The 22,634-nt window shown below is 49.5% G+C and overlaps 1 protein-coding gene across 2 annotated transcripts in view; it reads left to right on the top strand.

Moving 5' to 3' along the window:
• Positions 1-905: 905 nt before the first annotated feature.
• LOC147095566 (zinc-binding protein A33-like) overlaps positions 906-22,634 on the top strand; it is a 46,211-nt gene continuing 24,482 nt past the window's right edge. Inside the window, exon 1 of one of the 2 annotated variants that reach the window (XM_085974694.1) lies at positions 906-1,727. In XM_085974694.1, coding sequence (XP_085830820.1) covers positions 954-1,727 — 774 coding nt within the window. In that variant the 5' untranslated portion in view covers positions 906-953. The remainder of the gene's footprint in view (positions 1,728-22,634) is intronic. The other variant, XM_085974696.1, reaches the window with a different exon arrangement.

The raw sequence follows: 22,634 nt of genomic DNA, 5'->3' as shown, positions 1-22,634 counted from the left end.
ATGGGTTGTTCTGCTGCAGCGATAGCACTTTTCTAATCCCTGTGTCATTTCATGGGTGCTGTATTCATGTGGTTTTTGTTGTATTTCTGCAGCTCCCCGTGCTGCTGCTTCGTAGGATACTGCAACGCTGAAAGCCTTTTCTAGCGTAAGCTCCTTTTCCGAGAGTAGTCGTTTCTGGGTTCCTTCATTCTGGAGCCCGCAGACAAATTTATCCCGTAGGGTATCTGCCAGTCCTGCTCCGAACTGGCAGTGTTTTGATAACTTGCATAGTTCCGTAAGATAGTCAGCATTACTTTTGTCTTTGTGCTGGTTTCTTTTATGGAACTTGAATCTTTCTGCTATCAGCAGCGGTGTAGGGTTTAGATGTTCCTGTAGAATATCAACAATTTCATCAAAACTTTTCTCCATTGGTTTGACTGGAGTGATCAGATTCCGCAATAGGCTGTACGTTCTTGCGCCTCCAAGAAACTTCTCTTCAGGGATGGATCCCCGTGAGGTGGTGCAGAACTGCAGGTGAGTTCGAACCTGCTCGTCGCCAGTGTAATGTCCGCGTATAAATGATACACGAACTGCAGAAGATGGTAATAACAGGTGTTTACTGGATAGAGGATATGCTGGAACTACTGTACAAAATTACTACACGGGTTTATATACAGGTGTGGTCACTACTGATACTGCAGTATACAGGGGCTGTAAAATATAGTTCCTCTCTTAAAGGTACATACACTACACTCCCCCCAGACTTGTATCCTCAATCCATGCCCCCCAGGCTAAGAATTTTTGTGCCTTTGTGTTTTATATGTTTGACATTCAAAGAAATAAAGATTTGCCAGACCAGTTTGCCTGATGACAGTGCCCCTTTAAGAGGACAGATTGTGAAGTGAGTTCACAATAAACTAGGAGAAATGAAACTGAAAGTAAAGTGAGCCACAGAATAAGGAGCAGCAACTGAGATGGCTGTCAGTAAACAGATCTTCACCCTGACCGAGGATTTAACCTGCTCGGTCTGCCTGTCTCTGTTTGTGGAGCCGGTGCGACTGAACTGTGAGCACAACTTCTGTAAATCCTGTATCCAGAAGTGTTGGGGAAAGCAGCGTAAGGCTGTGTCCTGCCCGGAATGTCAGGGGGTTCTCCCCCGGAGAAGCTACACCAGTAACAGGGTGTTGGCCAATCTCTCCGAGAAAGTACGGCAGCTGATCCTGATCATGAAGCTGGAGAAGGAACATGGTGAGAAGCTGAACCGGGACACGGAGAAGGGCCGGTCTCACTGTGAGGAACACGGTGAGAAGCTGAACCGGGACACGGAGAAGGAGCGGTCTCACTGTGAGGAACACGGTGAGAAGCTGAACCGGGACATGGAGAAGGGCCGGTCTCACTGTGAGGAACACGGTGAGAAGCTGAACCGGGACATGGAGAAGGGCCGGTCTCACTGTGAGGAACACGGTGAGAAGCTGAACCGGGACATGGAGAAGGGCCGGTCTCACTGTGAGGAACACGGTGAGAAGCTGAACCGGGACACGGAGAAGGGCCGGTCTCACTGTGAGGAACACGGTGAGAAGCTGAACCGGGACACGGAGAAGGGCCGGTCTCACTGTGAGGAACACGGTGAGAAGCTGAGGCTGTTCTGTGAGGAGGATGAGATTCTGATCTGTGCCAGTTGTGTAGATTCTCCCGCACATCCAGCCCACAGGTTCCTGTCGGTACTGACGGCAGTTCTAAAGTACAAGGTAAGGGGACACAGTGAGTTACCCGTCTCCATTGCTCACTGTGCTTATTGGGCTGTAATTAGCGCTGTTTGAAGTTAATTAGACAACTTTTGGTCAGTCCTCCTGTTTGCTATTTTCAGCTCAACACTGACATTTGACAGTGAAGAATCTGAGAGATAAGACCTGTTAATAGTGTGTGGACTAGTGTGTTACAGGCTGTGTTTAAACTACTGCTGCAGTTTAATGTAGCTTCCAGTAACACTCCAGGGACTTGAGCACATAAATCTAGGCTGACACTCCAGTGCAGTGCTGAGGGAGTGCTGCACTGTCGGAGGTGCCGTGTTTCAGATGAGACGTTAAACCGAGGCCCCGTCTGCTCTCTCGGGTGGACATAAAAGATCCCATGACACTATTTCGAAGAGTAGGGGAGTTATCCCTGGTGTCCTGGCCAATATTTATCCCTCAATCAACATCACAAAAACAGTTTATCTGGTCATTATCACATTGCTGTTTGTGGGAGCTTGCTGTGTGCAAATTGGCTGCCACGTTTCCCACATTACAACCGTGACTCCACTTCAAAAGCACTTTGTTGTCTGTAAAGCACTTTGAGATGTCTGGTGGTCGTGAAAGGCGCTATATAAATGCAAGTCTTTCTTTCATACACAGAGGTATTGAGTACAAAAGTAGAGAAGTTATGCTGAACCTTTATAAAGCACTGGTTAGGCCACAACTAGAGCATTGTGTCCAGTTCTGGTCACCACACTTTAGGAAGGATGTGAAGGCCCTTGAGAGGGTGCAGAGGAGATTTACCAGAATGGTTCTGGGGATGGGGGATCTTAGCTACAAGGACAGGTTGGAGAAGCTGGATTTGTTTTCATTAGAACAAAGGAGGTTGAGGGATGATTTGATAGAGGTGTTCAAGATTATGACGGGTTTGGATAGGCTAGATGTGGAAATGCTGTTCCCACTGGTTGATGGTACAAGGACTAGGGGGACACAGATTTAAGGCTTTGGGTAAGAGATACAGGGGGGATGTGAGGAAAAACTTTTTTACGCAGCAAGTGGTGAGGACCTGGAATTCGCAGTTGACGGAAGTGGTGGAAGCGGAGACACTCAATGTTTTTAAGGGGAGGCTGGATAGGCACTTGAAGGAAATAAACTTGCAGGTCTTCGGGGATAGAGCGGGGGAATGGGACTGAATGGATTGCTCTACAGAGAGCCGGCACAGACTTGATGGGCCGAATGGCCTCCTTCTGTGCCTCTATGACTCTATGGCCTAGAAATTGGGTATAGCCCCGCTTGAGGCGTTAGAACTGGCGCTGCGCAAAGTTTATAGCCAGACGAAACTTATCGCTGCCTGGCGCGATATTGGGTTGCATCGCCCCCAAAGGGGATTGAGGCGCGAATTCAGACGTTGCACGGGGCTCCTAAGGCGCAAATGTTCAGGCGCTACCCAATATCGGCGCGGGCGGGCGCAGCGCAGGTGATCTCAATTACCGAAAACCACGAGACTTCCAGGCGCCGGCCGGCTCTTAAAGGGATGGGTCAGTCAGCCTGAGCTGCCACACTCAACGCCCTGTAGGCCTCAGATTCGGCGCTCGCCCTTCTCTGGCACAAAAAACTTGGTCAGGATGGAGAAGGTGAGACAGAGAGCAGAGCGCTTCAGCACTGAGGCTCTGGACCAGTTGATGTCTGCAGTTGAGCGCCGTCGAGATGTTCTGTATCCTGACAATGGCAGGAGGCCGAATCAAAAGGATTACCGGCGATCTTGGAGGGAGGTTTCTCAGAGGGTCAACTCCAGCAGCATGGCGACCAGGAACCCTGTTCAGTGCAGGAAGAAATTCAACGACCTCACTCGGGTCATTAGGGTGAGTGTTGTTTAAGCAAACTTCTGATTCCCTCCATCTGCACCTGACTTCGAGCACCCTGTTGCCATGATGCCCCAATGGCCATCTGTCAGCAAGCACCCATGGCCCTTTCTGGGCACACACATGGACATTTCACTCAAGGCCACATGTAAGGGCTCTTGCACCATGGGGGGCATGAGATGATCTCTCAAGGCATCATGTAAGGGCTCTTGTACCATGGGGGGCATGCGATGATCTCTCAAGGCCTCATGTAAGGGCTCTTGCACCATGGGGGGCATGAGATGATCTCTCAAGGCATCATGTAAGGGCTCTTGCACCATGGGGGGCATGAGATGATCTCTCAAGGCATCATGTAAGGGCTCTTGCACCATGGGGGGCATGAGATGATCTCTCAAGGCTTCATGTAAGGGCTCTTGCACCATGGGGGGCATGAGATGATCTCTCAGGGCCTCATGTAAGGGCTCTTGCACCATGGGGGGCATGAGATGATCTCTCAAGGCTTCATGTAAGGGCTCTTGCACCATGGGTGTAAAGTCTGTGGGTTGTGCAGTTAATAAATACACAGACTTCAGAAGTAACAAACAAAACAGGTCTTTACTATTCGAAGGTCCGGGCGAATCTGCCCAATAACTCCTGGCACAACACTTATATACTGGTGTGGTCACTATCGGTATTACAGTATACAGAAGCCAAACAAATAGTGCCACACCTAAAGTAGTTCCCTTAAAGGTGAACGGTTACATTCAATAGTTCCCTTAAAGATAGACGGGTACATACACTACAATCCTCCCTTTTTAGCTTATTACTTAGAGTCCCCGTTAAACATACATATCTTCAACTTCCTATAAAACAAATTACAGATATAATCTCGGTGGAGTCAATGTCATATAAAACAATTTACAAATATAATCTCGGTGGAAACAGTTCACAGGTTCAGTCTCTGCGGAAACAGTTCATAGATTCAGTCTCTGATCTTGACTCGTTCCGAACGACATTTCTTTGGTGTAGCCGGATTACCTGGCTAGCGTGACTCCTCCATAGCCTTTTTCTTGACGTAACAGCTTGAACCTTCGTCCTGTTGAACCAGCAGTGCGGACTTTTACACCCAACTGGCTGTCTTGACATTTTCCAGTTTTTCAACTAATTTAGCTCCTTTCGTAATGTCCCGCCTGGAATGGTAGAAGTGCTAATATTTTAGACAGTTATTATCTTCTGCTTCTTCTTTTTCTTTTCTGCCTTTTTGAAACTCTCGGAGCTCCTTTCTCGGCTGCCAGCTGTAGCGCCACCAACTCTCTATGTTCCTTAGACTTTAAGTGCTTCCTCCGGATTTCAGCACTTTGAGAGTTTTCATCACAAGCTGGGCAGACCACATCCTCGTAATATTCAGTGTCACTCAACAGGTCATGGTAATATTCGGGTTCGTCCTGAGTTAGGCCAGCGAGAGAGACTTCTTCTTCCTCCTCACCCATCTGGACGTTAGCTGACGGTGGTTCCTTCCCTAAACATCTTTCTTGAAAAGCCTTCTTCATGCATTCATATTCATCCCGCTCTTCCTGGGTTATCTGCCATTCCTTCACGACGGACCTCATTTGTGAGTTCAATACCTCCCTTTCCATCGGTAATTGCGTTATCAGGCTATTTAACCCTTCTACTGAAGTAACGGTTTCCACATTCTTCTGTTCACCTTGACGTGATTCAACGTACTTTTGGCATCCTTGTAAAATTTGTGTTGCCACCTCAGCTATCTCCGTGACTTTTGAGAGCTCCGAACTCGTTCCCCCTGAAGATTGAAGCTCGTGTTCAGATTGTTCCCCTTGCAGAGTCTTGTCCTTCAGCATATGAAGGAGTTGGCTGACCGTTAACTCTTCCCTGGGAACACGGTGGATCAGAGTCTTCTCCATTTCCTCCACCTCTTTCTCCAATACTTCCACCTTACGTTCCTCTTGAACTTTGGCTTTCAGCGCTCGGAAAAGTTGCGCCCTGATGCTCTCTAGCTCATGTTCAGGGACCATTCTTACAGTGTCCTGTTCTTCCACTGGAAGGATTCCCAGTTGAATCTGTTCTTCAAGTTGTTGAACCTCGGTCATTGCCGCCTCATATTTGTCTTGGGTGTCCTTCAATGTTTTTATAAGTTCTTGGACACCCTGTCTTTCATGCTCTGCCATGATTTTCACCTCTAATTTCTCATCTATGGATGGATCTCCTACCGATGAGTCTGTCTTGGCCTTGAGCTCATCAAGAATTTCCTGTAGCCTTTGGACTTCTTGCTCATGTTCAACCTTTAGTTGTTCATATGCTTCTACTGAAACTAGCTTTTCGGAGGCTGCCGAGTTAACCCCCTCCAGAATTGTAGCCTGGGCCTGTTCATACTGTTCTTTCAACTTCTCACACTCTGCTTGTAAGGAGTCGTAGAGAAGAACTGGAATAAAATCCTGGCTCCCTGAAGATTCCTCTTCCTTTGGTTCATTCTGTAAATATTCTAGTTCCTGAACAGCATCAGGGGAATGTGATTGGTATTTGACCACGATGGCTCTATGGTCGCTCTCTGCTTGAGCTAGCTGTCTCTGTAGTCTTTCCAGGTTCTCCCATTCGGTGTCCCAGAACCTTTCCATATTTTTCATCTCTTGTACGAGACGGTCACTCAACTGTTCTAATTGTTGTCGTACTTTGACATAAGTTTGCGTCCGAGCTCGGTGTTCTTCCGTCATGGATGAATCCTTTGCTTGAACAGGCTCAGAATTCTCTGTCAACATGGAGTTCTGCTCTGCAGCTTTATTCTTCTTGGTACCATAAGTCCTTCTGCATGTCTTCGTTTTCTTTCCCATCGTCGGTGTTAAGTCTGTGGGTTGTATTGTAAATAATGCACAGACTCCACGATTAACAAAATAAAACAGGTCTTTACTATTCAGAGGTTCGGGCGATTCTGCCCTAGTTAACGTATCACCCCCCTTATATACTGGTGTGGTCACTATCGGTATTACAGTATACATGAGCCAACAAATAGTGCCACCCTAAAGTAGTGCTCTTAAAGGTGAACGGTTACATTCTATAGTTCCCTTAAAGGTAAACGGTTACATACACAACACTCCTCCCTTTTTAGCTTATTACTTACAGAATCCCCTTTAAACATACAATCTTCAACTTCATATAAACAGTTTACCGATATACTCTCGATGGAGTCAACGTCATATAACAATTTACAGATATACTCTCGATGGAGTCAACGTCATATAACTTCATGTTTAACATAACATAATAACATATATAACTTCATGTCAAAACAGATCACAGATTCAGTCTCTGCGGAAAACAGTTCACATTGCTGAAGTGACTCATTCAATAGTCCTTACAGATCACAGATTCAGTCTCTGTGGAAAACAGTTCACGTTGCTGAAGTGACTCATTCAATAGTCCTTCCATGGATTTAACAGTTTGAACTTCCGAACTGATTTGACTCCGTTCGGAGGGACCACGTGTGTGATCTGGTAGAGGTGATAATGGTTCAGATGGGTCATCTTCTGTTTCGACTTTTCCTTTTCTGCTTCTTGGAGACTCTCTGGGCTCCACTGTCAGCTGCCAGCTGCCTGCGCAGTTCCTCCTTCTCTGCCTCCTGTTTCCGTCGTAGAGCCAGCTTCACCCGATGTTCCGTAGACTTTTGGTGCTCCTCCATGATTTCTGCACTTTGGGAGTCGAAGTTACAAGCTGGGCAGGACAGGACATCGCAATAATCGGTGTAGTCCACCAGGTCATGGTAATATTCGGTGTCGTCCTGAGCTAGGCCAGCGAGAGGGTCGTCTATTTCCTCCATACCCAGCTGGACGTTAGCCAGCTCTTGTTCCAAATCCAGACATCTTTCCTGAAGAGACTTCTTCATGTGTACCTCTTCATCCAGCTTTTTCTGGGCTTTCAGCAAGTCGTTTTCTAATGACATCATTTGTGATTTTAATACTTCAACTTCCTTTGGAGATTGATTGATCGGACTATTCAATCCCTCTACCGGAGCAGCTGTTTCAGCGGTCTGTTGTTCTACCTTGACGTGAGTCAGCGTACTTTTGGTATCCAAGGGTTGCTCTGCTGCCATCTTCTCAGTCTGTGTTGCAACCTCAGCTATTTCAATAACTTTTGAGAGCTCCAAACCCCTCTCCTCTTCCACCACTAATGTTTCATCTATGGATGGAATCTTTACCGATGAGGCAGCCTTGGCCTGGAGCTCATCAAACATTTCCTGCAGCCTTTGGACTTCTTGCTCATGTTCAACCTTTAGTTGTTCATATGCTTCTACTGAAACTAGCTTTTCAGGGGTTGCCGAGTTAATCCCCTCCAGAATTGTAGCCTGGGCCTGTCCATACTGTTCTTTCAACTTCTCACACTCTGCTTGTAAGGAGTCATAGAGAAGGACTGGAATAAAATCCTGGCTTCCTGAAGATTCCTCTGCAATTGGTTTTTTTGCAATTTCCTGTTGGGAGTTCAGCCAAGGCTGTTATGCTATCTGCCTCTCGAAGTCTCACTGCCATCAATTCTTCTTTATTCTTGCAGTCTATCTCAGCCATTTCCCTTTTACTCTCATTTAACTGAGTGAGTAGCCCCTTATTCTGGGCTGAGAGATATTGCACCTTCTCATGTCGACCATAGCACTCCTTCTCTGCTCGACATAGCTGATTTCTGCTGATTTGGTTCTGTGTTTCAAGTTCCAACATCCTTTGCTTAGCTTCTTTCAGTTTCGCCTCAATAATCCCCTCTCGCAACATGTCCACATTATTCACATCAGGTAAAGAAGCGTTTCTCTTTTCCATGTCCAAGATTTGTTTCTGCATCTCCTTAAGAGCACACTGCGATTCAACTTCTCTTAACCTTGCCTGCACTAGCTCCGTCTCTAATTGCAGAACAAAATCCTCAGTGTAGCGTGGTTTGCCCTTCTGCTGTATCTCTAGATCATGCAAATATTCTAACTCCTGAACATCATAAGGGAGATGTGATCGGTAATTGGTCACGATGGCTCTATGGTCGCTCTCTGCTTGAGCCAGTAGGTTCTGTTGTCTTTCCAGACTCTCCCATTCGGTGTCATAGAACTTTTTCATTGTTTTCATCTCTTGTACGAGGCGGTAACTTAATTGTTCTAATTGTTGTTGTACTTTGAAATAACGTTGAGTTCGAGCCCGGTGTTCCTCCGTAATGCATATGTCTGTAGCTTGAACAGACTCAGAATTCTCTGTCTTTATGCACGCCATCGATTTTCCAACCTTGTTTTTCATACGTAAGCTGGACTTATCGTCTTCCGGCTCGGAGTCTGAGCTGCTTGTCTGCACCGAGTCCTCACTCGTCATTGCTTGTAGGTAGTGCCATTCCATGTCTATTTTCTTGATCCACTCCCGTCCTAGAAGTGGTGGTCCTCCCTCAGGTAGTACGTACAAATTCATTCTTGGGTGTACTTTACCCCTATCTCTCACCTTGACTCTTATTTTCCCCATGGGGTATACGTTATGCCCCGTATATGTCCGTAATACGAACTTGGTATTTCTTAAGGGTATGTGAGAGAATAGCCGGTGATAGTCCTTTTGGTTGATGACTGATACAGCTGATCCCGTGTCCAGCTCCATTCGTACTTGGACTCCAGCTATTTTTAGTGTGACCCAGATCGTCTGTAGATCAGTCACTTTACCCACATTGTGGATTCTCAGACTATCCAACTCCTGGCTGTTTGGGTCTGAGTCTGAATTTTGTTCGTCTGAACTCTTTTCAGCCACCTGATGCACCTTGTTGTACTTTTCTTGTGGTGGTGGCTTCCTTTGCTTGTTGGTCTTCTTTCCGGACCTGCATACCTTCGCGATGTGACCCAGTTTGCCACATTTCCTGCACTCCTGGTTCTTAAACCAGCACTGATTCTGGTCGTGCGTTGTCTTTCCACAACGGTAGCATTTGGAATTGCTTGCAGTAATTTGGTCCACCCCGAGTGCCGCCGCCTTTTGCTGCATTTCCGCCGTTCCTTTCGCTGCGGCTTCATGCGATGAAGCTATGAGGACAGCCCTGTCCAGTGTGAGGTCGTTTTCTTCCAGGAGTCGCTTCTGCGTTCCTTCTTTGGCCAAGCCGCATACGAACTTGTCCCGCAGCGCCTCTGTCAAATTCCCTCCAAACTGGCAGTATTTCGCTAGCTTACGCAGTTCGACTAAGTATTCCACATTGCTTTCATCTTGCCTCTGGGTTCTGGCGTAAAATTTAAATCGTTCAGCCAGCATCAACGGTGTGGGGTTCAAGTGATCCTTCAACACTGCTACGATCTCTTCGAAGGTCTGGTCCACTGGTTTAACTGGTGCTATTCGATGTTTCAAAAGCCCGTATGTTTTTGCTCCCATCGAATTTAACAAAGTTATTGCCTTGTCGTCATCCCCAATTTCGTTGGCTACGCAATATATTTCTATGCGTTCCACATACGTGGCCCAGTCTTCTATTTCAGCATTAAAATCATTAATATTTCCTCGCTTAGGCATCTTCTTCTCTTTTCGAGAACAGTACAAGTATTTCTTTACTTATTAATTTTCTTCTCTTCTTGAGAACAACACAAGTATTGCTTTACTTATTCTTATTTTTCCTCTCTTCTTGAGAACAACACAAGTATTGCTTTACTTATTCTTATTTTTCCTCTCTTCTTGAGAACACCCCAGCCTTTCTGAAAATTCTGATAAATTTTCTAAAATGGCGGTTTCCCGCTTCTGCCTTCTTCCCCAGCGGTTTTCCCGCAAAAAATGGCGGCTTTCCCGCGCTTCTCGCTCTCCCCGCCCACTTCAATGGCGGTTTTCCCGCGCTTGACGGTCTTCACCCGTCCCCCGACGCTGTCTTTCAGCCCGAGTGCGGCCCTTATCTCCTGTGCGATCGCCGAAGCGGTTCTCGGCCCTTATCTTAGATGCGATCGCTGGCTCGCGAAGCGCCTCCCGCTCGAAGCGGCTCTCGGCCCTTATCTTCCCGATCGCGATCGCCCTTGTTCCTCCGACTTCCCCAGCCCTGTCTTTGCAGCCAACGCTGCTCGGCTTACCCACGTCTTCTCCACTCCAGTTTTTTAGTCGCTGATGGAGGCTTCAGGGTCCTAATGCCTGTCGCTTCCAGTGGGGTGGTGAGGTTTGGAACCTCTCTTCAACGTCCTGTCTGTGGACGAAGCTGCCGTGGAATAACTGCCGCAGGGTTCGAATCCGACTTGTCGCCAATGTTAAGTCTGTGGGTTGTATTGTAAATAATACACAGACTCCACGATTAACAAAATAAAACAGGTCTTTACTATTCAGAGGTTCGGGCGATTCTGCCCTAGTTAACGTATCACCCCCCCCTTATATACTGGTGTGGTCACTATCGGTATTACAGTATACATGAGCCAACAAATAGTGCCACCCTAAAGTAGTGCTCTTAAAGGCGAACGGTTACATTCTATAGTTCCCTTAAAGGTAAACGGTTACATACACAACAGTCGGCAAGTCCCTTTTAGCCTTGTCTTCCATATTCGACTCGGCCTTATCATCATCCATTTCAGAATCTGAGCTAATAGCTTGCACCGAGTCCTCCCTCATTATGGCTTTTAGGTAATGCCATTCCGTGTCTATTTTCTTAATCCACTCCCGTCCTAGAAGTGGTGGTCCTCCCTCAGGTAATACGTACAAGTTCATTCTTGGGTGTTCTTTACCCCTATATCTCACCTTGACTCTTATTTTCCCCACGGGGCATACGTTATGCCCCGTGTATGTCTGTAATACGAACTTGGTATTTCTTAAAGGTATGTGAGAGAATAGCCGGTGGTAGTCCCTTCGGTTGATGACTGATAGAGCTGATCCAGTGTCCAGCTCCATTCTTACTTGGACTCCAGCTATTTTTAGTATGACCCAGATGGCCTGTAGATCCGTTTCTTTACCCACATTGTGGATTCTCAGCCTACCCAGCTCCTGGTTGTTTGGGTCTGAGTCTGAATTCTGTTCGTCTGAACTCTTCTCAGCCACCTTGTGTACCTTGTTGTACTTTTCTTGTGGTGGCTTCCTTTGATTATTGGTCTTTTTCCCGGACCGGCATACCTTCGCGATGTGACCCAGTTTGCCACATTTCCTACACTCTTGGTTCTTAAACCAGCATTGATTCTGGTCATGCGTGGTCTTCCCACAACGGTAGCATTTTGTTGTGCTTGAAGTAATTTGGTCCACCCCAAGTGCCGCCGCCTTTAGTTGCATTTCCGCCGTTCCTTTCGCTGCGGCTTCGTGCGATGCAGCTATAAGGACAGCCCTGTCCAGTGTGAGGTCGTTCTCTTCCAGTAGTCGCTTCTGCGTCCCTTCTTTGGACAATCCGCATACGAACTTGTCCCGCAGCGCTTCTGTCAGATTCCCTCCGAACTGGCAGTATTTCGCTAGCCTACGCAGTTCGACCAAGTATTCCGCATTGCTTTCGTCTTTCTTCTGCGTTCTTGCGTAGAATTTGAATCGTTCAGCCAGCATCAGCGGTGTGGGGTTCAAATGGTCCTTCAGCACAGCCACAATCTCTTCGAAGGTCTGATCCGCTGGTTTATTTGGTGCTATTAGATGCTTCAAGAGCCCGTATGTTTTTGCCCCCATCGAGTTTAGCAATGTTATCGCCTTGTCGTCTTCCTCTATTTTGTTGGCTTCGCAATAGATCTCTATGCGTTCCACGTACGTGGCCCAGTCTTCTATTTCCGAATTAAAGTCGTTAATATTCCCTCGCTTAGGCATATTTCTTCCCTTGGGAGCAGCACCAGTATTTCTTTAAGTATTCTTATTTATTTGTTTGTTTCTAAGATGGCGGTTTTCCCGCGAAATCGGCGGTTTCCCGCTCTTTCCTTCTCTCCCCGCCCACTTCAATGGCGGTATGTCAATCAAGATGGCGGTTTTCCCGCGAAAATGGCGGTTTCCCGCTCTTCCTTTCTCGCCCCGCCCACTTCAATGGCGGTTTCCCGCTTCTGGCGTCTTCTCCGCCTAATGGCGGCTTCCCGCGTTTCTTCCCGGTGGAAGGGGTACGCTTCCCCCACAGCGGACAGGTTCAGCCGCTGGCTGGCTTCCGCACAGCTCCCCTTACTCGGCTATGTCTTTTCCTCCCGCCCGCACGGCCCAACCGGCGCTGGGTACACCCCGTTAACGGAGGACAGTTCAGCCGCTGGACTGGCTCTCGCGCAGTCTCTCTCTCCGTACCCGGCTCTGTCGCTCTCTCACCCGCACGTTCGGTGCTACCGGCCCTGGGTACCCCGTTGGTGGAGAACAGTTCAGCCGCTGGACTGGCTCTCGCGCAGTCTCTCACCCCGTTTTCGGCTGTGTCTCTCACCCACTCCCGCACGTTCGGTTTTGCCGGCTCTGAGTACCCCGTTGGTGGAGAACAGCTCAGCCGCTGGACTGGCTCCTCGCAGTCTCTCTCTCCGCACCCGGCTCTCACCCGCACGGTTCCCGCTCGCCTCCCCAGCCCTCTCGCAGACCGGTGTTTCCCTCCCCGGCTGCGGCTGGGTTTCTCTTCCCGCGCCTACTCGCAGGCTCAGCGCTTCGTGGCTGCGGTCGCTGCCCGGATTTTTCCCGCCGATCGCGGTCCGGCTGTCACCCGACGCCGTTGGACCCGACTTTTGGCCGGCACAGCTCCCCCTCGACCGAGGTCGAGTGCTCTGCCCTTATCCTCCGGATACTTCTACACCTTCCCCTACTCACAGTCTCTTCGGCCGCCTTGTTCCCTGCTGATCGGCTCACTCTGTACCGTGGTAGAAGGGTAGTCAGTGCCTGTTGCAGACGGAAGCTTTTGTTGCTAAAGTCTTCCACCTTTCTCCTGCTGCAGCCTCGCATTTTCTTCCAGCAGCACGACGAGGGCGGTTGCCTCTCTTCGACGCTCTTCTTGCTTTGGTAATCTTGCCGCAGGGTACGATCGGACTCGTCGCCACTGTAAAGTCTGTGGGTTGTGCAGTTAATAAATACACAGACTTCAGAAGTAACAAACAAAACAGGTCTTTACTATTCGAAGGTCCGGGCGAATCTGCCCAATAACTCCTGGCACAACACTTATATACTGGTGTGGTCACTATCGGTATTACAGTATACAGAAGCCAAACAAATAGTGCCACACCTAAAGTAGTTCCCTTAAAGGTGAACGGTTACATTCAATAGTTCCCTTAAAGATAGACGGGTACATACACTACAATGGGGGGCATGAGATGATCTCTCAAGGCTTCATGTAAGGGCTCTTGTACCATGGGGGGCATGAGATGATCTCTCAGGGCCTCATGTAAGGGCTCTTGCACCATGGGGGGCATGAGATGATCTCTCAAGGCCTCATGTAAGGGCCCTTGCACCATGGGGGGCATGAGATGATCTCTCACGGCCTCATGTAAGGGCTCTTGCACCATGGGGGGCATGAGATGATCTCTCAAGGCCTCATGTAAGGGCTCTTGCACCATGGGGGGCATGAGATGATCTCTCAAGGCATCATGTAAGGGCTCTTGCACCATGGGGGGCATGAGATGATCTCTCAAGGGCTCATGTTACAGAACTTCCCCTTCTTTCCCCTGCAGTCCAAGCTGGCGACGATCTGCAAGGACCAGCTTCGAATCGGTGGCGGACCTCCACAAGTGGTCACTCTGACGGGTCTCGAGGAGAGAGTGCACCAGATTCTTGGAGGACGTCTGAGTGGTCCTGTTACCACTGCAGCTGCCGACCCCATTTCCGACAGCGAGGGTAAGGCTCTCACCTTTTTCAGCTGTTTCCTTCCACTTGGTCCCCCCACCAGCATGCTTCCTCAGTGTGCAGCCATGTCAGAGCCTTGCCGCAATCTGGCATGCCTTGCCGCCAACCTGACCTTTTGCTAAAGCCACTCTTCCACCTCCCTGCTTTCAGATGATTCATCACCAACTCGGGCTCAACGCCGTGAAGCTGCCAGTGCCAGTGCCTCCGGAGGCGAGGATCAGGAGGAAGCCGTAGCATCCGTTCCAATCTCAGGGGAGCATACACATCTGCAGACTGGGGATAGTAGTTCCCTGGAGGGGAGGAGTGGGGGCGCTCTGATGATGAGGCAGTTGCCGGAACAAGCGGCATGCAGCAACGCAAGGGGGGTAGGCAAGTTCGGCCACCGTCTCCCCGGAGGGCAAGGCAGGTAGTGATGACTGCTGCACAGAGTGCAGAGGAGGTGCGTCGCCTGGCTGAAATGAGCACCCAGGCCCGGTTCAGGCACACTGAGCTGATGGCTGCAGTGGGGAGGATGCCTCAGTCAATAGATACACTGGCAAAGAGTGTGTTGGACTTCGGGGCAGCAATGGAGAGGACTCTCCAGGGCTTCGGGGCAACAATGGAGAGGACTCTCCAGGGCTTCGGGGCATCCATGGAGAGGACTGTCCAGGGCTTCGAGGCCGCTATGGAAAGGACTGTTCAGGGCTTCAGACAATCCCTGGAAAGGTCTGTCCAGGGCTTGTCCGAGGCAGTGGAAAGAACTGTCCAGGGCTTCTCCGAAGCACTGGCACCTGCCACACAGGTCCTCACTGCTGCCACGCAGTCACTTGCCAGCCTCGTCCACACCCAGATTGAGGCAACGCGAACTCTCACTGCAGCCACCCTATCTGCATCAGCTAGGATCACCCCGGCCCCTTCCAGTCCCATACAAGGCCAGGAATCAGTGGAGCAGGCGATTTTGGCAGATGAGCCGAGCCGGTCCCCTCAGAGAGCCAGTGTGTCGTCCGACCATGGTGCAGGTGTCCTCTCTCGGCAGGTGACCATTGCACATGCCAGCGCTGGTACGTCTGCAGTGCAGCTGCCACCACCTGCAGGGCACACTGCTTCCAGCCATGCTCCGATCAAGCATCCTGCGTCCGCACCCTCCAAGACCAGAGGTCGGCCAGGCCGTCCCTCAGGGGCTTCAGCACTTCCACACAGTCAGCAGGCGTCCCCCAGCCTTGACCCCGCCACTGGGGTTCAACTACGTAGGAGCAGCAGGAGGGAAGGGGCCGTCCGCGAAAGAGAAGTCGTTCTCCATCAAGGGGCCAGCAGTAGAGGGAGGTGCTGAGATGTTTCTTTGGCCAAATTCAAGGACACCCTCACCTGTTGAAATTGTTGGAAATGGTTTGTTGAGTTTTGCAGCTTTGCCGAAGAGTTAACTGTTATTTTGTTAGTTATGGTTTCTGTTGACATGACGTTGTTTTGCTGTAATGAAAGACTTTTGTGACAATAAAGAAAAGTTTTAATGTGCTATGGTACACGTGACTAATTACAGTGATGCTGGCCTTCAGAGGCTTTCAAACATCCAAAGTGTGCAGGAGTAAAGACACCCATCATTCCGCCAGAGGGGCCTCGAAACGAGCCCTGATGAGCCTCTGATGGATGGCCCTTCCACTTTCAGGAGCCCTTCCATCTTCCTCCTCCTCCTCCTCCTCGTTCGCATGCTCCTCCTCCTCCTCCTCCTCCTCCTCATCTGCCTGCTCTTCCTCCTCCTCCTCCTCGTCCGCCTGCTCTGCTGGACATTGAGGGACAGCTGGAATTGGCTGGGTGCGTCGAATCGCCAAGTTGTGGAGCATGCAGCAGACGACGATGATGTGACCCACTTGCTCCGACGAGTACTGCAGGGCTCCCCCCGAATGGTCCAGACATCGGAAACGCTGTTTGAGCACACCAATAGTGTGCTCTACAATGTTCCTGGTCACCTGATGGCTGCTGTTGAACAGCTCTTCTGCTGGGGTGGCGGACACACGGAGTGGTGTCATCAGCCATGGGCAGAGAGGATAGCTCTTGTCCCCAATAAGCCAGCCTCGTGGGCGAGCCGGCCCCTCAAAAAGGTCACAAACTGAGGTCTGCTGCAGGATAAAGGCATCGTGGCTGCTCCCTGGGAATTGGGCGTTGACTGCCATGATGATTTGGCGGTGGTCACAGACCAGCTGCACATTGAGGGAGTGGAACCCCTTGCGGTTGCGGAAGTCCTCAGGATTCTGGAATGGCGCCCTCAAAGCCACGTGTGTACAGTCAATCGCCCCCTGCACCATGGGGAAGTCCGCGATAGCAGCAAAGCCCTGTGCGCGCTCCGTCTGCTTCTCCAGGGTCAGAGGGAAGGTGATGAATTGACGCCTTCGCCTATAAAGGGCAGCTGTAACTTGCCGGATGCAACAGTGGACTGCAACCTGAGAGATATTCGCAATGTCCCCAGTGGCTGACTGAAAGGATCCGGTGGCATAAAAATTGAGGGCAACAGTCAGTTTAAGGGCCACCGACAGAGAGGTCCTGCACCGTAGACGCGGCTGCAGATCCTCAGCAAGCAGGTGGCACAGCTCAGTAACAGCGTCCCTCCCGAATCGGAGCCTTCGCACACACTGCTCCTCCGACATGTCAAGGTATGACACCTGCTGCCTAAAGACCCTTGCAGCATACCCTCGGATTGGATGACCTCCATTGCCCCTCCTCCTTCTGGCCAATCCCAGCCCTCTCTCCTGCCGTCTCTCTGCCCCTTCATAGTGTTCGGCCATGAGGCGGTCGCCCTCCAAAGCAGCTCCCATTCCGATGCCAGTTGGTCAAAAGGCTGTTAGGTCTAGTGCCCCAACTGCTTCGGACAGGTTTGAAGGTCCCAAGTACTCTAATGCTAAATTCCAAAAACTCTGCTCCACAGTAGCTCACCAACTCTCTCCAGCAACGATCGCAATGAACAGGCCAAGTGGCTGCAGCTTTTATACTAGAGCTGTCCCCTTTAAATAGCGCCCCCCCGACTACGAGAAGGGCCTGCTAACATTCCTTCGAACTGTCACTAATAGCGCTATGCATAAAGGTTCCGGGCGCCACCCAATATCCGGTCAGGGGCGCCTAAAAGGCGTTGCACACTGAAATGATGTCATGATCTGCTTGCGCACGCGGGCGCGTGCAAACACTTAGTGCAGGCGTTAAATGTATAGTCAATATGGGAGTTGTCGCTATCTTCATTGCGCCCGCCCCAACATTGGGTAACGCCCCAATTCTCGGTCTCTTTAGGCGCTAACCGCTGGCGCTACCAACCGAATTTCTAGGCCTATATTTCTGCAATGTTAGATTCAGTTCATAAGTCTGTGCAATAACTGAGGGTCCAGGTGTTATCCCATTCCATTGACCCAGCAGGGGGCTTAGCTAAAACCAATACACAAAGACCTGCTGCTGCCACATCAAAGGATCGGGTTCCACTCAGGGTCATTACGTTGATTGACAGGTCAGTGGGCGGAACTCCCCATCTCATAGACTTAAGGCTGGTGACAAATAAATCTCTCTCACTCTCCCAGACACAGTGAGTGAGCTGTGTTCTCACATCAGCAGTGAGAGTGAGTGTTCATGAATTAAAACTCTGGACCAGCTTGTTTCAAGAGCTCAGCTAGAGAAGGTGAGCCAGTGTTCAAAGAGTGTTCCATCTTTATTGTATTTAATAACTGAGGAGCGAGGAAACTGATTGTTCTCACTGTGAACGATAGCAAAATACTGCAGATGCTGGAAATCCGAAATAACAACAGAAAATGCTGGAAAAACTCAGCAGGCCAGGCAACATCCGTGGAGAGAAAATAGAGTCAACGTTTTGGGTCAAACCCTTTGTCAAGATTGAAAAAGCACAGGAAATGAAATAGATTAAAAGGCCAGGCTGGGAGAGAACAAAAGGGAAGTAAAGAGACATTAAGAGGTATTCAAAATGAGACGAGATGGTGATAGGACTAGTGGAGACAAAAGACAGCTCTAGATTAGGTGTGAAATGCGCTGGCAGAATGGGAGACAGCTGCCATGTGGGAGAGAAAAAAAGTGGGGGGGGGGGGGGGGAAGGGCCAAAACAAAGGTGTGGATAAAAAATAAGTAAAAATTAAATAGGGGTCGAGGTTATGATCTGAAATTGTTGAACTTGGTATTGAGTCCGGAAGGCTGTAAAGTGCCTAATCGGAAGATGAGGTGCTGTTCCTCGAGCTTACGCTGAGCTTCCGTGGAACAGTGCAAGAGCCTGAGTACAGTGAGGTCTGAGTGGGAATGGAGCAGTGAATTAAAATGACAGGCAACCGGAAGCTCGGGGTCATCCTTACAGACTGAACGGAGGTGTTCCGCAAAGCGGTCACCCAATCTGCATTTGGTCTCCCCAATGTAGAGGAGACCGCATCGTGAGCAGCGAATACAGTATACTAGATTGCGAGAAGTACAAGTAAATCACTTTCACCTGGAAGGGGTGTTTGGGGCCCTGGACAGTGGGAAGGGGGGAGGTATAAGGGCAGGTGTTGCATCTCCTGCGCTTGCACGGGAAGGTGCCGGGCGAAGGGGAAAGGGTGCTGGGGGTGATAGAGGCGTGGACTAGGGTGTCTCGGAGGGAGCGGTCCCTACGGAATGCTGAAAGGGAAGGGGAGGGAAGATGCATTTGGTGGTGGGATCACTTTGGAGGTGGCGCAAATGGCGGAGGATGATCTGTTGAATGTGGAGGCTGGTGGGGTGAAAGGTGAGGACAAGGGGAACCCTACCGTGGTCATAGAGTCATAGAGTTTTACAGCACAGAAAGAGGCCCTTCGGCCCATCGTGTCTGCGCCGCCCATCCATCCCTGTCCAGTCTAATCCCATTTTCCAGCATTTGGTCCATAGCCTTGTATGCAATGGCATTTCAAGTGCTCATCCAAATGCTTCTTGAATGTTGTGAGGGTTCCTGCCTCCACCACCCTTTCAGGCATTGAGTTCCACATTCCAACCACCCTCTGGGTGAAAAAGTTCCTCCTCAAATCCCCTCTAAATCTCCTGCCCCTTACCCTGAATCTATGCCCCCTTGTTATTGACCCCCCCACTAAGGGGAAAAGTTCCTCTTTATCTACCCTATCTATGCCCCTCATTATTTTGTACACCTCAATCAGGTCCCCCCTCAGCCTTCTCTGCTCCAAGGAAAACAACTCCAGCCTGTCCAGCCTCTCTTCATAGCTGAGGCGCTCCATCCCAGGTAACATCCTGGTGAATCTTCTCTGCACCCTCTCCAAAGCAATCACATCCTTCCTATAGTGAGGCGACCAGAACTGCACACAGTACTCCAGCTGTGGCCTCACCAGCGTTTTGTACAGCTCCATCATAACCTCCCTGCTCTTATATTCTATGCCTCGGCTAATGAAGGCAAGTATCCCATATGCCTTTTTAACCACCTTATCTACCTGCTCCGCTGCCTTCAGGGATCTATGTACATGTACACCAAGGTCCCTCTGACCCTCTGTACTTCCTAGGGTCCTACCACTCATTGTGTATTCCCTTGCCTTATTTGTCCGTCCAAAATGCATCACCTCGCACTTTTCAGGGTTAAATTCCATTTGCCACTTTTCCGCCCATCTGACCAACCCGTTTATATCGTCCTGTAGCCGGAGGCTTTCCTCCTCGCAATTTACCACCCCACCAATTTTCGTGTCATCTGCGAACTTACTGATCATACCTTTTTATATTCTCATCCAAATCATTTTTGTAGATCACAAACAATAAGGGACCCAGCACCGATCCCTGAGGTACCCCACTGGACACAGGCTTCCAGTCACAAAAGCAACCTTCGACCATCACCCTCTGCCTCCTGCCACTCAGCCAGTTTAGGATCCAACGCGCCAAGGCACCCTGGATCCCATGGGCTCTTATGCGGGACTTTGTCAAAAGCTTTACTGAAGTCCATGTAAACCACATCCACAGCATTTCCCTCATCCACCCCACTAGTCACCCCCTCGAAAAATTCGATCAGATTTGTTAGACATGATTTACCCTTGACAAAGCCATGCTGACTATCCCCGATTAATCCTTGCCTCTCCAAGTGGAGATTAATTTTGTCCCTCAGAATTTTTTCCAATAATTTCCCCACCACAGATGTTAGACTCACTGGCCTGTAATTCCCTGGTTTATCCCTGCTACCCTTCTTGAATAATGGTACTACGTTAGCTGTTCTCCAGTCCTCTGGTACATCCCCTGTGGCCAGAGAGGTTCTGAAAATTAGTGTCAGAGCCCCTGCAATCTCCTCCCTTGCCTCCCACAGCAGCCTGGGATACATCTCGTCCGGGCCTGGGGATTTATCCACTTTTTGGCCCGCTAAAACCGCTAGCACCTCCTCCCTCTCGATGCTAATATGTTCAAGTATGTCACAGTCCCCTTGCCCGATTTCTATGTCTGCATCGTCTTTCTCCATAGTGAACACAGATGCAAAAAATTCATTTAAAACCCCGCCTACATCCTCTGGCTCTACACACAGATTGCCACTTTGGTCCCTAATGGGCCCTACCCTTTCCCTGGTTATCCTCTTGTCCTTAATATACTTATAAAACATCTTAGGATTTTCCTTTATTTTGCTCGCCAGTGTTATTTCATGGCTCCTCCTCGCCCTCCTAATTTCTTTTTTAAGTATGCCCCTGCACTTTTTATACTCCTCTAGGGCTTCTTCTGTCTTTAGTCTTTTGTAACTGCCAAAAGCCCCCCTTTTATTTCTAATGCATTTTTGTATATCCCTTGTCATCCAAGGTTCCCTTTGCTTGTTGGTCCCACCCTTGACCTTTACAGGAACATGTTGGCGTTGTACTCTCTCTATTTCCCTTCTGAAAGTCTCCCACTGTTTTGATGTGGATTTTCCTATAAGCAGCTGCTCCCAGTCCACTTTGGCCAGATCCTGCCTTATCATATTAAAATCGGCCTTCCCCCAATTTAGAACCCTTATTTCCGGGCCGTCTTTGTCTTTTTCCATGACCACCTTAAATCTCACCGAATTATGGTCACTGTCGCCAAAATGCTCTCCTACTGACACTTCCACCACTTGCCCGGCTACATTCCCCAGAATTAGGTCCAGTGCCGCCCCCTCTCTTGTAGGACTTTCTACATGTTGGCTCAAAAAGCTCTCCTGGATGCACTTTAAGAATTCTGCACCCTCTAAGCCTTTCACACTCTGACTGTCCCAATTTATATTGGGGAAGTTGAAATCCCCCACTATTATTACCCTATTATTTTCGCACTTCTCTGAGATTTGCCTACATATCTGTTCCTCTATCTCCCCCTGACTGTTTGGGGGCCTATAGTACACTCCCAGCAAAGTGCTTGCCCCCTTTTTGTTTTTAAGTTCTACCCATATGGCCTCATTAGAGGAACCCGCTAATATATCATCCCTCCTTACAGCAGTAATTGACTCCTTAATTAATATTGCAACACCCCCTCCCCTTTTACACCCCCCTCTGTCTCGCCTGAAGATTCTATACCCCGGAATATTGAGCTGCCAGTCCTGACCCTCCCTCAACCATGTCTCCGTGATAGCAACAATATCGTACTCCCATGTGTTCAACAACAACTTCAGTTCATCCACCTTATTTGCAAGACTCCTTGCATTAAAATAAATGCCTTCCAGCCCTGCCATATTCTCTTTTGCCTTCACATATTTGCTCTGCCTTCCCAGCTGACTTGTTTTTCCCTCTGTATTTGGCCGTAAATCACCCCCTACTATAGCTCCACTCTGTACCCCAACCCCCTGCCAAGTTAGTTTAAACCCTCCCCAGCAGTGCTAGCAAACCTCCCCGCAAGGATATTGGTTCCCCCCGGTTCAGGTGTAAACCGTCCGACTTGTACAAGTCCCACCTTTCCCAGAAGCAGACCCAGTGATCCAGGAAACTAAAGCCCTCCCCCCTGCACCATCCCTTTAGCCACGCATTCATCTGTTCTATCTTCCTATTCCTATACTTACTAGCACGTGGCACCGGGAGTAATCCAGAGATTACAACCTTTGAGGTCCTGCTCCTTAATCCTTCACCTAGCTCCCTAAATTCTTGCTGCAGGACCTCATCCCTCTTTTTACCTATGTCGTTGGTACCAATGTGGACCACGACCACTGGCTGTTCTCCCTCCCCCTCCAGAATGCCCTGCAGCCGCTCAGTGACATCCTTGACCCTGGCACCAGGGAGGCAACAAACCATCCTGGATTCACGTCTACGGCCACAGAAACGCCTATCTGTTCCCCTTACTATAGAATCCCCTACCACTATTGCTCTCCCACTCTTTTTCCCCCCTTCCTGGGCAGCAGGAGCACCCCCAGTGCCAGGAAGTTGGCAGCTGCTGCCTTCCCCTGGTGAGTCATCCCCCTCAACAGTATCCAAAGCGGTATACTT

This window comes from Somniosus microcephalus, unplaced genomic scaffold, assembly GCF_052327205.1.
Source record: "Somniosus microcephalus isolate GS21.2 unplaced genomic scaffold, FLI_Smic_1.0 unresolved_chr1, whole genome shotgun sequence".
NCBI classification, from domain to species: Eukaryota; Metazoa; Chordata; class Chondrichthyes; order Squaliformes; family Somniosidae; genus Somniosus; species Somniosus microcephalus.
Note: the sequence above shows the minus strand (reverse complement) of the source record. Positions and strands in the feature narration are given on the sequence as shown.